The sequence below is a fragment of the Cyclopterus lumpus genome, chromosome 23, assembly GCF_009769545.1.
Source record: "Cyclopterus lumpus isolate fCycLum1 chromosome 23, fCycLum1.pri, whole genome shotgun sequence".
NCBI classification, from domain to species: domain Eukaryota; kingdom Metazoa; phylum Chordata; class Actinopteri; order Perciformes; family Cyclopteridae; genus Cyclopterus; species Cyclopterus lumpus.
The window spans coordinates 7,185,009-7,200,548 of record NC_046988.1 but is presented as its reverse complement, the minus strand read 5'-3'; the positions used below and the strand labels follow the sequence as shown (position 1 = coordinate 7,200,548).

Sequence of the window (15,540 nt, the reverse complement as noted above, 5' to 3'; positions counted from 1 at the left end):
ATAGCTTGTTTTGTCCAACCATCATTGAAAAACTAAAATATATTACATGTACTATATCATACTGTATATGACAAAGAAAACATCAAATCCTAATGGTTGAAGAGGTTGGAAACTTGACTTTATATTTTAATCAATTTCAATTTATTGCTTATCAGAATAGTAGCCGACTGATCCAATTTATTAACTAAGGCGACTCATTTTGTGTAAAAATGTAGTCTTTAAGAAAAGACCATTTGTTGTGCAAATACATGTCACAATAAATCATTCAACAATGTATCCTTCATAGAGAAATAAAATGTATTAAGTCTTCAGCGATTTTAATATGACAGTAAACGAAGTCAGAATTATTTGTCTGTTTGACATGCTTAATGTTGAAGCAAGTGTTGCCTGAATGGTGCAGTTGTCCATGCTTCTGAACAATGAGTAAAGCCCATGGTTCTGCCCATGGTTCTGGCTGTGGTGGTTCTAAATGAGAACTGCGGATGATTCTGAATTGGAGCTCTCCGTAGTGCTGAACACTGTAACTGTCAATGGATCCTGAAGAGGAGCTGTCCGTGTGCTGACCAATGGAACTGTCTGCAGGTCGATGCGCTGCCAGAGCCATATACTGTGATTGACATCTCTACTCCCTCCTCCGCATTCCGAATATAACCTCCGGTGATTGGTTGCAAAAAAACGGCCGTAATTCAAGATGGCGACGGCGAAATCGTCGAACTTGAGGCTTCAAAACCGCAGTCCAAAAACCAATGGGTGACATCACGATGACTGCGTCCACTTCTTATATCCGGTCCATGGTTCGGAATTATGAAATTTCCCATGGTTTTATTGGAAGCTGTCTGTGGTCCTGAGCAAGCAATCTTACACACGTCTTTTTTTAAATGTTTTTATTTGGCCAGCAAAGTGTGAATATGAGGTTTACTGCTGTAAAACCCATCACGTGAAGTGTATAACAGACCACCCAAAAAACAATCACGACTCATGACTGCATGAAAAAAAAAACAGTCTGTCTTTGATGTCTGACCGACGGGAAGTCATATTTACTAACTTTTTTAATTTAATTCACCAATACATGACTGCATCGCGACCAATGGGATACTTCCGAGCAAACCAAAATGTCATCACGATGACGTTGTTGCTGGCGTAGGGCTGCAATTTGATGGCTCCTACTAAATGAATGCAGTGGGAATGGACGAGCAAGACACTCTGCTGGTCAGACAGTGCGCACTGTTGACCTGCGCACACAGTATCTGTTCATCAGGATTTCTTATCACAATTTAGCTTCACAGGATTTCTGCCTGTTTGTTGTTTTTTCCTTCCTTTTACGTTGGTTGACCCTTCTTACTGTATTCGTTACTGTAGGACGCGAGTGGTAAGTTTTACGAACATTATTACTTCCATGTCTGTGCCTTTAAACCTTTGTATTGTGGTCCAGCATCGACATAAAATGTTCTTGTGCGGAGGCTTAAACACTTGTATGAAGACACAGGCTGAACTTGCTCTGAACTATCGATATTTAAACTAAATACCCTCTTTGTACCCTATTTTCTTCTCTTTTAATGAGAGAAGGGATATATAAAAGTTGTATGGAGACCATTTCGCTGTAAATGTAAATGTACATATTTTGACTGTGAAGACTGATTACAGCACATTTTGAGATCCACTTTATTCTCACTTTACGTTTATGTCAATTGCTTTTAGATTAATACACTTTAGGACTGTACAAATAAAATAGCTTGTCTGAGATGTTGTGAAGATGTGAAACCAAATGGCATAACGTGAACATATTTATCTTCACCTGTGTTGGTCCCACCACAGGACACAGTATGCTCTCGTCCCTGAAGACCCTGCTGCTGCTCTCGGTCCTGTGCACGCCGACCTCCAGTCTGTGCCTGCGCCTTTACCGCACCCGCGACGACCTCGTGTGCGACGACCAGATGGCAGTCGGGGTCCGGAGCGACGTGGACGGCTGGGGGTCCCTCCTGCAGTCCGCGGAGTATCTTTCCTCCGCTTTAACTTCTTCTTCTTCTGCCGAATCCAGTCGGGAAAAAAGAACTTCAAGTCCAGCAAACTACCGCTTCGTGAGCCGGACGAAGCTGAGAGGGCAGATGCTCCGCAACAGCAGCAAAGGGGACCGGAGGAGCAGGCTGACCCTGTCCCTGGACGTGCCGACCAACATCATGAACGTCCTCTTTGATGTCGCTAAGGCCAAAAACCTGCGCGCCAAGGCGGCCGAGAACGCGCGCCTGCTGGCTCATATTGGACGGAGAAAGTGAACCTGTTGGACAACTTAGATTGAACAGCCATGACCAGTGTTGGCCTCCTCGTTACTCAAATGTAATGAATCACTTTCTATTCACTTTTACATTATGCTATTGGTATTGATTTGTTTATCCAGGGGGAGATTCTTTTCTTTGCGCTCACACATTTTACAGGTAAAAGAAGCATTTCAAATATATTTGAGTTGCTCTCATGTGAAAGGTGCTTCGAAAGTCTTCTATTATTTATTCCATTCTGGACAATAAATAATGTGAGCTAATGAACCTCTGTGACTAAAAGTTGGATGCTGATATCTGAATTTTTCTTTATATTTGTGGACAATTTAGCGTTAAACTCATAAATTATACAGTATTTGGCTGCAAACATATAGTAAAACTGTAACATTTCCAAAGTTCTTTACTCTTTTTTTTTACTATTTGAAGTTGTATTTGTAGTCTACAGTTACCATATTTGTGGTGGGAATAATACATGTATTTCATATCACTATCAGTAATGTTGTAGCAACAAATTAACTATTTGTAATCAAGAAATAAGGTTAAGAGCAATATGGAGTTATTTTACTTGTATCAAGATTATGGACATTTCCGGCAAGAAAACATGAAACATGATTTCCATTAAGGTGAAATTGTCTTTCCCCTTGGCAGATTCTTTTCAAATCTGAAAAGAAGGTTTTAGGGCTCATTTTCACTGTCATTATGAACAAAGGCTGCAGCAAAGCAGGACTGCTCTAAAGAACAGTCCTTAGATTTAAAAATGTTAAATGTTGGACTAAGGAGCAAAGCTGCTTAATTTGCTTATGAGGTTTGATGTTCAGACGCCTATAATGATTCCAGATTACAGTGTGAAACATCGACAGTGGCGGAAACACCACATTGAATACTGACTCAAATATACTGTACAAACCAACTGCAAGGTCCTAAAAAACAGTAAAAATGCAAGTGCATGAGAATATATGTGGTCATCAGATGTCTGTTATTTTTGTACTCAAAATACAGGATTATTTTTCCGCAAATAAAGCAGATGTAACTAACAACAAATGCCTTTTTTTTATATACATAATTTTGAACAATGGGATCCATAAAATATTCCTATAAATTATAATTATTTTACTATCCTTAAGATTAGAGCCTGTGTGATACATCACCATGTCCAGTATTCATTGCCCAAGTTAAGCTTATCATTTATATATATTCATATATGTATTAAGGAATATCATTTTGCCCCTGATATCACTAGGAGAGGGGCAAGAAAATGACCCCATAATTTCCTCTAATAATTATGATAATTTAATGAACTTGTCAAAAACATCGTAGCCCTGACCCGGTTCAGTTGCCATATCATGTTTGGGATTTTCGTCTCGATGTTGCGTGTGCGTGATGAACCGAGTGGAGCTTCTTGAGCTCCTGTGAGTGGGTGGAGACATTTTACTGCGGTCAAGCCAGCCTCCACTTCGAAAAACACAGTCAAGTCAGCCCGCACGGTTTTTTTCAGTACACGTATATACTAGGCATTACGGTACGAGCGTGTAAAACTGACTTCAAAATAAGAGCAAACTTCCGGTGAACGTGATACGATGAAATACGCCTTTAAATACAGATACAGTAATATATTAAACTAATCATGAATTTTATGAATGATGAATAGAAAACAATAGGAAGGTAACTCTTCCAATATTGGGACATTTTGATTTTGAATTTCAAAATAAAAGATATAGAAAATCCCATTCATGAGCAAACGTATCTCTAATTTCGGACTAGATTTAGAAGAAAATGGTGCATAGTTAAAAACTAATTTCACTTCTGATTCATAGTAAACCATCTCAGGATGTCCCTCAGTGACAATCAGGACATTCTGATGTTTCATTTCAAGATGAGAGCCTGTCAAAATCTCCTTTCTGCGCTTACTTAAATTCAGTTCACAAGACCATTTATGGCTAACTTTAGATAATATTTAAAAAGGAATGGCCCATAGTTATGAACTCATTCCACTTCTGATGCATAGTAGACCATCTGAGGATGTCCCTCAGAGACAATCAGGACATTCTGATGTTTCATTTCAAGATGAGAGCCTGTCAAAATCTCCTTTCTGAGCTGACTTCAAATAAGTTCACAAGACCATTTATGCCTAACTTTAGATAATATTTAAAAAGGAATGGCCCATAGTTATGAACTCATTCCATTTCTGATGTATAGTAGACCATCTCAGGATGCCCATCAGAGACAATCAGGACATTCTGATGTTTCATTTTAAAATGAGAGCCTGTCAAAATCTCCTTTCTGAGCTGACTTCAAATAAATTCACGAAGCAAGTTATGTCTAATTTCAGATTGAGATTTAAAGAAAACAGCACATTGATAATTGAAAACAATTGAATTGAATATAAATATTACTATTTAATCGAATAAAATATATAAAGAAAATTCTATGAAAAAAACAACTTGACACTATGACATATACATTTGAGTTTCAAATAGATTAATAAATAAAAGAGAAAATAGATTAATTACGTAGTATAAAAAAAAATGAGAACACATGTGGGAAATATTTTAGAACCCCGAAAAAAGAAATTACACCATCAAGTTAAAATGTGGTATAGCCATCTAATGGGTGAGTCCCTTTGTTTGGTAAAAAACATAATCTGAAGTGAAATTATATAGTAATTTACCCTAATTTCCTTTCAAATCTTATCTGAAATTAGAGGTAAATTGTCTTGCATGGTTTTTAAATTAGCTCAAGAAAGAGACAACTTGAGTTGGTCTATGTGGAAGGAAATCAAACTTTTGAATTTCATTGGAAAAAAAACACGAAATGTGAAAAATCTTAAATGTCTTAAGTATTTATTTATTTTAATGAACAGACACTTATTCATAATAATAATTCAAGTCAATGGATAGAGCTTTTTACCCACAGATGGTTCAGATGTCTAACCACGGAAAAGGGTTTCCTCTGCCCGTTGAGTCCAGTCTTGGTTTGTGCGTGGTGGGTGCTGCTGTTTCCAAAGAAGAAGGTTAAGTAGGGCGATAAGGATGACACCATGTCAGAAATAAGATACATAAATTGCCTCATGAACTTATTTGAAGTCAGCTCAGAAAGGAGATTTTGACAGGCTCTCATTTTAAAATGAAACATCAGAATGTCCTGATTGTCTCTGATGGGCATCATGAGATGGTCTACTATACATCAGAAGTGGAATGAGTTCATAACTATGGGCCATTCCTTTTTAAATATTATCTAAAGTTAGGCATAAATGGTCTCGTGAACTTATTTGAAGTCAGCTCAGAAAGGAGATTTTGACAGGCTCTCATCTTGAAATGAAACATCAGAATGTCCTGATTGTTTCTGAGGGACATCCTGAGAAGGTCTACTATGCATCAGAAGTGGAATGATTTCATAACTATGGGTCATTCTTTTTTAAATATTATCTAAAGTTAGTCATAAATGGTCTCGTGAACTGAATTTAAGTAAGCGCAGAAAGGAGATTTTGACAGGCTCTCATCTTGAAATGAAACATCAGAATGTCCTGATTGTCTCTGAGGGACATCCTGAGATGGTTTACTATGAATCAGAAGTGAAATTAGTTTTTAACTATGCACCATTTTCTTCTAAATCTAGTCCGAAATTAGAGATACGTTTGCTCATGAATGGGATTTTCTATATCTTTTATTTTGAAATTCAAAATCAAAATGTCCCAATATTGGAAGAGTTACCTTCCTATTGTTTTCTATTCATCATTCATAAAATTCATGATTAGTTTAATCTATTACTGTATCTGTATTTAAAGGCGTATTTCATCGTATCACGTTCACCGGAAGTTTGCTCTTATTTTAAAAGTCAGTTTTACACGCTCGTACCGTAATGCCTAGTATATACGTGTACTGAAAAAAACCGTGCGGGCTGACTTGACTGTGTTTTTCGAAGTGGAGGCTGGCTTGACCCCAGTGACATTTTCGTCGTCAACTCAGCACACGTTGAATTCTTCTGCGGACTTCATCAAGGGGAGCGACAACGTCAAGAAGTACGTGTCCATCGCCTCCGGTGAGTGATAACTAGTAGTAATTATTTTTAACTTATTTAGTTCGCTTTAGCTCACGTTAGCTAGCTCTGATAGTGCGTTAGCTCCAAAGGCTTGCTAGCTAGCTAACGTTAGCCAGAGTGCAGTCACATCCTCATAAGTTACTGCCATCGTGTGGTTCACAACAATCCTCTATTTGGGGATACATACAATTAGTTGAGACTGTAGTTGACTGGGGGTTTCAAAGGTTACATGTTTAGATTAAGTCCCTTATCACATTTAACATACTATTGTTGTTTTTGTTTGTTCAATCTCAACACAGTGGAAGACCTCATGATGATCTCACTGGAGGGACCAGAAGAAGAAGATGCAGCATGTGTAGAATCTGCTGTGAGAAGAAAGCCAGGCGGCCTCACATAAAACCCTCTGAGCAAGGCAGCAGTCCAGACCAGCAACTTCTCCAATGGCTGACAGTGACACAGATGACGATGTTGAACTGGTGCTATTTGACAAATAAGCCACTCATATGTATATGTACATATTTATTATTTGTCAACACTGTACATATAATTTAATATGTTTTCATTTTCTGAAAAAATTTTGTAAATTGAATTTAATTAATCTATGTATAGCCCTTTTATTACGTTTTTTCAAAATTGTTATACATGTTATAATATATAAAAAAGTTATAATTGTTAATAGTTGTTTAAAAAATGTAATAACAATAAATAACCACAAAGAAATAAGAATAACATTTAATATGAATATTTCTGTTTTATTTGTTAAAAAAATCTAAGAAAACACTTTGAATCTGACTACTGCCTAATAGTCTTCTTATTGTCATTTGATGACAGTTGCTCTTATACTGTAAGCCTAAATAAGTATATTTATTATTTTGAACAAAGGTTAAATGTTATTTCACAAGTTTCAAAAAATGTCCCCAATTTTTTTATAAATGCCCCTGGATTTCAGTCAGTGGGGGCAAAAATTGCCCCCGAAAAGAAATTTAAATTTCCTACCCTGGTTCCGCTCAATTAAATGCTATTAACTAGATCACTAAAATATATTCAACATTTATTTTCAATTTATTCGGTACATCCATTACTACAATTTACACCTGCATTGGGCAATCTCAAGACCAGAGCTTTGGTCTGGTCCTCGTCCGGCCAGCGCTCCTCTCCTGACTGTATTGGAATGATTGTTTTTTTGTCGGGTAGTGGAGGGTGTCATCATCAGAGGCCTGGCGGCTGAAATGGACCTCGATCTCATCGTGACTGTGGGCTTAAGCATCACTGCCATGCATCCTAGCCAGGCAAAGCACAACATAATCATCAATGGTGTGATGAGATCGGCCTATTAGGCAGCCTAACAGCTGGGTTGAATAAACTGGGTTGAAATAAGAATAATAGACATGAGACCATCAAGACTTGTACCTTTCCATTTCCTGTTCCTGCTCCTCGATGTCTTCCAGATCTCCTTTTGACAATTCTTGAATAAGTGCCAAGCCAATGCAGTCTCCCATGACATTTATAACTGTGTTGCAGCGGTCTCTGAAAGGCACAGACAACATCAGACTATGAAAGTAGAGGATATATGCTGCTTTAAACTGATTTTGTTTCTTTATTATATTATATAACTTTGCACTTTTAAAATTGTAATTAGCTGTTGTGTAGCTGACATGCACATTAGCTTGCAAATTTATGATAAATTTAGCATAAATACATAACACAAAAATAAAAAAAAAGAAGAAATACTTATCTGACGTGACCCTCGAAATGCTGTTAATAGGTTTGATTTTAACTGTTTAAATTACATTGAACAACAATTACTCAATATACCTCAAATTAAAAAACGTATGTTCATAATGTGCAATTGAATGAAGAAATAACATTAGCTAACATGGGTTAGCATAGTCTATCCCATAATGTCCCACTCACGAATACTACTAACTGAAACAGTTATCATACCAAAAGTATTTTTTTTTAAACAAAGTGACAACTACATTTATGAAGGATTGGCTAATAAGGCCTCCTAAAACTGTTATATTTGAAAGTTTGATGCTACAGGGACTTCCAGATTACACTGTTCAATGCTTTTGATTGGGCGGGGCTTCACGTTTTCTTGCAACCGTAACTTTCCTTACTAGCTCAGATGTTTTTTAGGTTTAAATGGAGTAACCCAATTTGGTAAACCACTAGTTTGGAACTAGATAATAGAGGTCAGGATGGACTTTACACCAAACTTAATAACACATGTGTGAATAGCTGACACAGAAAATGCAGCTGTAGAAATCGATTGATCACATTTTGAACTAAAGATTAGACATACATGAGACACTGTATCACCACCAGAAGGCAGGCTTCATTTGCAGGTAAATAAACCGCAGACAAAACAAAAAAAGTGGTCACTGGTCCTCGAGCTGCGATCCCAATGGCTCTTATGCTCGTCACTGCTGATGTCAAACTGCAGATCAAACACACATACTGTCTTCAGGAAACTGTAACATGCTTCTTCTTTTTTTAAAGTCTATTCTTAAAGACCTTAAAAAAAACACTTGATAGCAATATCAACTTTGTCTATGATGATGATGCTAAGATTTCCTACAGAACAGGAAGAGCAGCTTACGCGATGATAATCAACTTGTTCAAGTCCAGATCGATGTGGTTGATTTGGGCAACGAAAACTACTGCGACCACTTCATAAAGGACCGTTCCATCCATTTTGATGTTGGTCCAGATGGGCAGAATGAGGCGACTGATTCTTTTGTCGATCTTGAGTCTCTCCTCACAACATTGGAAAGTGAGTGGCAGTGTGGCAGATCTTGGAGAAACACAAGGCATCTTTTGTTCGTGCATTTCTCATATGGAAATATTAGAAATGTGAAGATCTCAAATGTGTTACTTGTCTTGGTTAGCTCTGATGATGACTGTACAAATAAGCAGTGATCATGAACTCACAGATCTCTGGGTTACATCATCTTACCTGGAAGAGACAATGAGTGCAGTCTTTAAGGCAGGAAAAACCTCCTTGATGACAGCATAGGGGTTACATCTCGCAAACAGGAAATAGATCAGGGGTAAAACTAATGATCCATGGATTATAAGCCTGAAACACACAATGAATGCACAATCAATACTGATTGTAAAATGATGGGATAATGCAACGACATAGTGCAGCAGTAGCACAAGAGTCAGCACAATGTCCATTATGGACGATATATACCCAGACTTGATAACATTAGCTAATTAGGTTCATTAGTTTTATTGTCGAATTCAACTTAATTTGTCAGAGTGACGTCATTTCAGTGATAAAACCGTAAAAGGTGAACATACCCAAAAACTACTACTCCCATGAACTTTCCGAGTTTGATGGCTATTTCCCAGTCGTCCGCCTCAACGACGATGCCTATGACCATGAAGACCATTCCAAATGGCAAGAAGCTGGAAAGAAAACCATGAAATGAAAAAAATGAAGGCAAGACTAACTGACTGAGCAAACGCAGAAGTCTGAATCGCATTAATATATGAATATATTTTTTCTTATATTATATATAGTTTCTTATATACAAAAGAAACAATCAAAGATGTTCTCATTTCAGTAAGTGGAAGAACTTTAAAACTGACCTGAAACTCTATAATGCAAGTAATATTTAACAGGGGTAGAAGAGTGAAAGATGTGTTTTGTCAGAAATAAAATGTCACTATTTCTAATAATACCGTGAACAAAAAAGACACCACATTCAGCGTTTTAACATAAATACTTACAACTGTTGGATATGTACTGTATTTCTATATTTGTTGGAGAAAGTCAATCATATATTTAATGGTATGCTGTGTCACCTTACCCCAGAATCCAATGGACCACACATTGTGCTGCCTCGTCGAACACAGTATATAACTCTAATAGGACACCTTCACGTTCTCCCATCCTGATGATGCCCAGGCCAATCAGATAAGAACAGGACATCAGGCCCAATAAGTTGGTGCCTTCAACATAATGTCTCACAATTCGCACTTGTGTTGCATTCTGTAACCAGACCAGAAACTCATTATGAATAATAGTCTGAGCGCAACTTTATGTATGAAAGATTATCTCTGCAAATGCTATCTCCACAAAATGATCTTCTTAGTGACAAGGGAAAAATATGTACCTGCTCCAAAGTCAAATGTTGCTCATCCGCCTCAATGTTAAACTCAAACCTCTCAATCTTGTACTATAATAGAAAGAAATAGTGTTCAAATCATAAATTTTAGAAGGAAAGAGAAGAAATGATTCATATGCTCCTATTGAAAAGCACACCTGTCGGATTAAATCCAAGACCGGGTTTTCTGGGATAATGTTCCTGTAAAAAACATGCAAAAGTCACATTCATTGGTGGGCTTGAAAATGTTGGCAAATCACTCAAGAAATGCGGCTTTACCAACGACATGATTTGCTGGAACACCTGAAATACCAAATTATTTCTGCTTAAGAAAAACATTAATGAATGTGAATTCTGTTGTTTGACGTTCCAGCACTTTCTGAAGTGATGTCACTGACCCTAAAACCTGCTGAAGTGGATATGCAGAGAAACCAGAAATGATGTCAAAATATATACTTTCTTCTCACAAGACTAGATTCAACAAGACGTCACCGATAGAGAAGATCTTCTTATCTTCTGTATCTTCTGTATCTTCTTTTCTCATGGCATCCACTCCTGGCTCGATGGACAGAGCCAGGATCAACCCTACAACACAGAATCCACAGTGTGCTGTAGTTCTCTCATATGGAGTAAGAGCACAAGACTACACAGCAGATCAATTTAAATGGGATGACTAAAACATAAAAGTGCTTTACATGGTATAAAACAGTGAAAAGCAAGAACAAAATGATCAACATAATTATATAAAACAAACTGTCATTCACATTTTGATCAAGGGTGTTTGAACACCATACTGTGCATGACTGATATAGTTTCAAGGAAAACCCTTAATGTTCACAACTGTGAACATTAAGTGTTTTCAAAGGGTCTCCACTAGGGGCAGACTCTTTTATTGCAGAACACCTAATTAATCCATAATACAAACTCACTATGAAATGACTTTCGTTGCAACTGTATTGATGTGGGAGAAGATACACATTCATCATTCCTATTGGTCCATTAAGTTTGCTGATATCACATAATTTAATTCAGCCTCGCTCTCCTTCTGCCCTCTCCATGAGCAGCAGCCTAATTAGCCACCAAGGGAAAGCTGCACTCTGGATTTCTTTACCCCAAATAAACTCACTACTACTTTCGATATTAATAGCCCTCGCTAACAGCAGTCATTGTGACTTGTCAAACACAGGTGTAATGCATAATATTGATTAGAGAATTCCACTGAGTTGTTCATTGGCCATAGTATTGCTGCCTGGTTTACTGAGATATTAATAACATCTCCATGTTTTACACGTCAAAATGTCTGCGGTGAGAAAGGTTTAATAAAATATAGAACACATTCCAGAAGATCATCATGGAAAAAAATAGTAAATGTGTCACCTGGTTGAAATAGCTGTATTCCCATGTTGACAGAGGATAGTGAATGAGTTTTAAATAGTACATTTTGAAGCTCAAGTCAAAAAAAAGAAAAAAGGAAGTGTTCAAATGCCATATCCATTGTGTGTTTATCAATAAAACGATATATTTCTGAATAAAAACATTGTACAATATTTCTATTACCCAAAATCACAGACAGAAGAGTCGTTGAGGCAAAATATGCTGACGCCCGTGCAGTGATTTTTCCTGAAGTTCCAAATAGACGAGCAACACCTAGAAAAGACAACATAAGTCACGGTCTGCAGACTCCAGGTTGGAGAGTGAGTTAGGTCATACAGTATACAAGTGTAACATTAAAGGTAATGTAATGGAAAGTGAGGGGAACGCAGTTACATCATAAGGGCGACTGTGGGTCAGTGGTTAGCAGGTCTGTCTTTCAACCAGGGGGTTAGAGGTTCAATCCCTGCCGTCTACAGTGTATGAATGTAACATCATTGTAAGTTGCTTTGGATAAAAGCTTCAGCTAAATGTAATAAGAAAAACAGTTTGCGTAAAAGTCCAATAAGTTAAAAGCGTCAACAAACATATCAATACAATAAGTACAAATTCAATAGAAACATTACAAAGAATGACAGCAGTAAAATGACGAGATCACCGAAAAGAGGTGATTTTAAAGAGATCACTGATTCTGCAAGCCTTTTATCTCCTCAGGGAGGTCTATACAAAGCCGAGGGACCGATGGCTGATAGCAAAAGCACGTCACCTTTAGCTTTGACTTTGGAACAGCCAGAAGGACCCCACCCAAGTATCTAAGGCTGCGAGCTGGCTCACGGACTCAGCGTTCTGCTATATAGCTTGCAGCCAGGCCTAGAGGTGCTTTAAAAGTGGAGCCAGTGGAGAGAAGCCATGATTGGGAGGGGATGTGAAGTTGTTAGTTAAAACTAGTGAAAAGCCTAACTGCTGAATTCTGAACTAGTTGAAGGCGACGGGACTCATACTGTTCGGGGGACTGAACAATATGATTTTTTTATTTTGAGATATCAGGTTGAAGAAAATGTTGTGCCATCCAACAATGTCGACATCACTAAAACAGCAGCTAGACTTCTTGGGTCATAAGGTCTCACAGCGAGGCATATCTGTGTGTCGCATGAATAGCAATAATTGGAGGATTTGACTAATTTTAAACAGGTAATATACTTGGGTGGGTAGACAAGTTGATAAACAGATGGATAATGGACCGATATAAACATTCTGAACCTGGACTCAAACCCCTTTCATTTTAAGATTAGCTGACAGCGGCTGAAGTTAGCTAATGTAAGCAAACTTTAGGTAGGTATTTCTATGTAAGTGGCATGACTGAGTTAGTTTATTGCCTTCATCACTCTTCTATTTGTGTAGCATTTACCATTATCATGTAGTTGTGACTGGTGTCCACAGTGGCTGGTGTTCATCAAGTGGTATTCCCTTGGAGGTTATTTAGTTTTAGCTTCAACTTGCCAAACCACCAGTGTGTTCCTTATAAAAGCTGTGTGCACAGCCTGTTGTACTGGGGCTTACCTGTCGTCACACTTGTGATGAGGAAAGGAGTGGTAACCACATGCAAAGCATGGATTATAAACTCTCCTGGTAAATTGATGTAGAATTTGCCTTGTTCGGACAGAGTGACAGAGAACTTGATGATCAAGCCCAGGACAATACCTGTGAGACAATAACAAAGACATGTGCATTGCTGTCACTGCTTCTTTAACACTCAGTTTATGAACCTAATACATCTAATAATTCAATCGAAAAAAAGTTGTGTTTTGGATGCAATTGTTGGTGTAAAACTAGGTTAATGAACTACAACTCTTAATCATGCAGTTGCATCCTGGTAAATATACCTCTTCCTATTTACTTTCCTAAAAGTATCTTCTAACTTAGTGACTTCATTTTGTCAAATAGGTTTTAAATCTGAATACTTGGTTTTCAATAAGATTGAATTCCAATTGCAGTCTTTTAATATCCCTGACTAAAAAAATAAAAAATAAACTCCTAAATGATTAAATTAGGTTAACTGTGTGCTAAACAAGCCAGGTCTGAGGATACAGACCAGAGCTCGGATTGGTGTTGTGGGTCCAGTGTGACGAAGAGCTGGAATTTGAAGATTGATGAAGATTATTATTTTAAAAGCTATTTGTGTCCTGATTTTGGACTTAAATATTTAAATGTTTTCATCATCTTTTCAAGAATTTGCACAAGTCATTTGTCTTTTGCTTTACCAATGTAGCTTGTTTTTTAGTTTTAATATAACTATTACTCTGCACTGTGTGTTATGATAGTAATTGTTATATAAAACATGTGTGCATAATTGTTCAATTGTTTTGCAAGTGATTGACATGAGAAGAGTTTAACAAAACATCCAGCAGGTGTTAATTAAATGGAAATTAAGGAGATTTTATTGCGTAGTTTAGAGTTGTTGACGCGTGATATCTTATTGTGAAGGACAGAACTACGGTCCCGGACGTGTTGACAGCATTGATGGTCATTTTGATGACCCTGGAACAAAACCCACCTGCGGCCAACGGTTACAACGAGGATAGACATTAGTCCGGTGTTACGGTTTAAGAAGCGACCGTGTTAACTGGCGACTTTGAACAAACGCGTCCGTTGTTGTCGTAGTTAGACAGCTGTTGAAAATAGGAAGAGAACACGTAGCTGCCCTCGTGAATGCCGCATTGTTTAATTTGTATAGTATATATTATTATGTATATGAGAGGGGTTGACACTTCATTACAAAATTAAACCAAGCGGCATTCACGAGGACCGCTATACGTGAAAAGTCGCCAGTTAACGGTCGCCTGTTAAACCGTAACACCGGACTAACGTCTATCCTCGTTGTAACCGTTGGCCGCTTCTCAATATGCGTTCTTGTCCGTACTTGTGTTTTCGTGGACTTGTGAAACGTCATCAGTAACACCGGTCCCGGACAAGAGCACCGGCTGGTTTACCGTTGTCACGGTTTAAAACAGGCGACCCTGTTAATGGGCGACTATCAGCTGTTCAAAATAGAGCTGTACTCGTGAAGGCCGCATTAATTTTTTTAATATCATATATACGATGCTATATGAGAAGGGTTGACACTGTATTGAAAACTATTATTGTATTGAATTATTAGTAGTAGCTAGTAGTAGTAGTAATCGTCGTAACTACCAAAAGTGCATTCGGCTGAAAGTCTCCAGTTAACATGGTCGCTTGTTAAACCGTGGAAGCTAACGTTAACCGGCTTTTTTAAACCGTGGACGCTAACCGTAACCGTAGTGTCCATTTCACCGGCTCTAGTCAAGCCAAAGCTAACTCTAATAATTAAAACGATATTTAGCTCGAAAAGTATAAAGTTCAAGTTTAGTTTAACACCATTAACGCTAAATCAGCTGATCAGTATTGGAATGTTAGCTCAAAACCGTCCGGATCGGGATAGAAATCCGTTACCTAAAAGTGCAACCGTTAGTTATCACTTACCCAGAGCAACCGCTGCTAGATTTCTATCCAGAAATGCACTCCGCACAATGTAATCCCGGCATCTCTTCACACAGCCAAAGCAGCCTCTCGTGTTTTCCTCCTCAGTAACGTTCTCCATTTTCATGCTTTTGCGGTTTGCTAAAAAAGTAACGTTATATAGCGATATATATATATATATATATATATATATATATATATATATATATATATATATATATATATACACACACTTGTGATAG

General features: G+C 37.6%; 2 protein-coding genes across 2 annotated transcripts; one reads left to right on the top strand and one right to left on the bottom strand.

Moving 5' to 3' along the window:
* The first annotated feature begins 1,201 nt into the window (after positions 1–1,201).
* Positions 1,202–3,308, top strand: ucn3l (urocortin 3, like). The gene is made up of 2 exons (XM_034526618.1): positions 1,202–1,369; positions 1,816–3,308. The coding sequence occupies exon 2, from the start codon at positions 1,824–1,826 to the stop codon at positions 2,271–2,273; it is 450 nt and encodes a 149-aa protein (XP_034382509.1). The 5' UTR covers positions 1,202–1,369; positions 1,816–1,823; the 3' UTR covers positions 2,274–3,308.
* Positions 3,309–7,570: 4,262 nt separating this feature from the next.
* Positions 7,571–15,425, bottom strand: LOC117726509 (excitatory amino acid transporter 3-like). Its single transcript, XM_034526827.1, has 11 exons — positions 15,302–15,425; positions 13,361–13,501; positions 10,897–11,014; positions 10,588–10,630; positions 10,439–10,501; positions 10,133–10,314; positions 9,621–9,728; positions 9,271–9,393; positions 8,914–9,108; positions 7,722–7,838; positions 7,571–7,592 (listed from the first exon to the last, which is right to left on the bottom strand). Exons 1-11 carry the CDS (start codon positions 15,423–15,425, stop codon positions 7,571–7,573), a joined length of 1,236 nt encoding a protein of 411 aa, XP_034382718.1.
* Between the last annotated feature and the right edge of the window lie 115 nt (positions 15,426–15,540).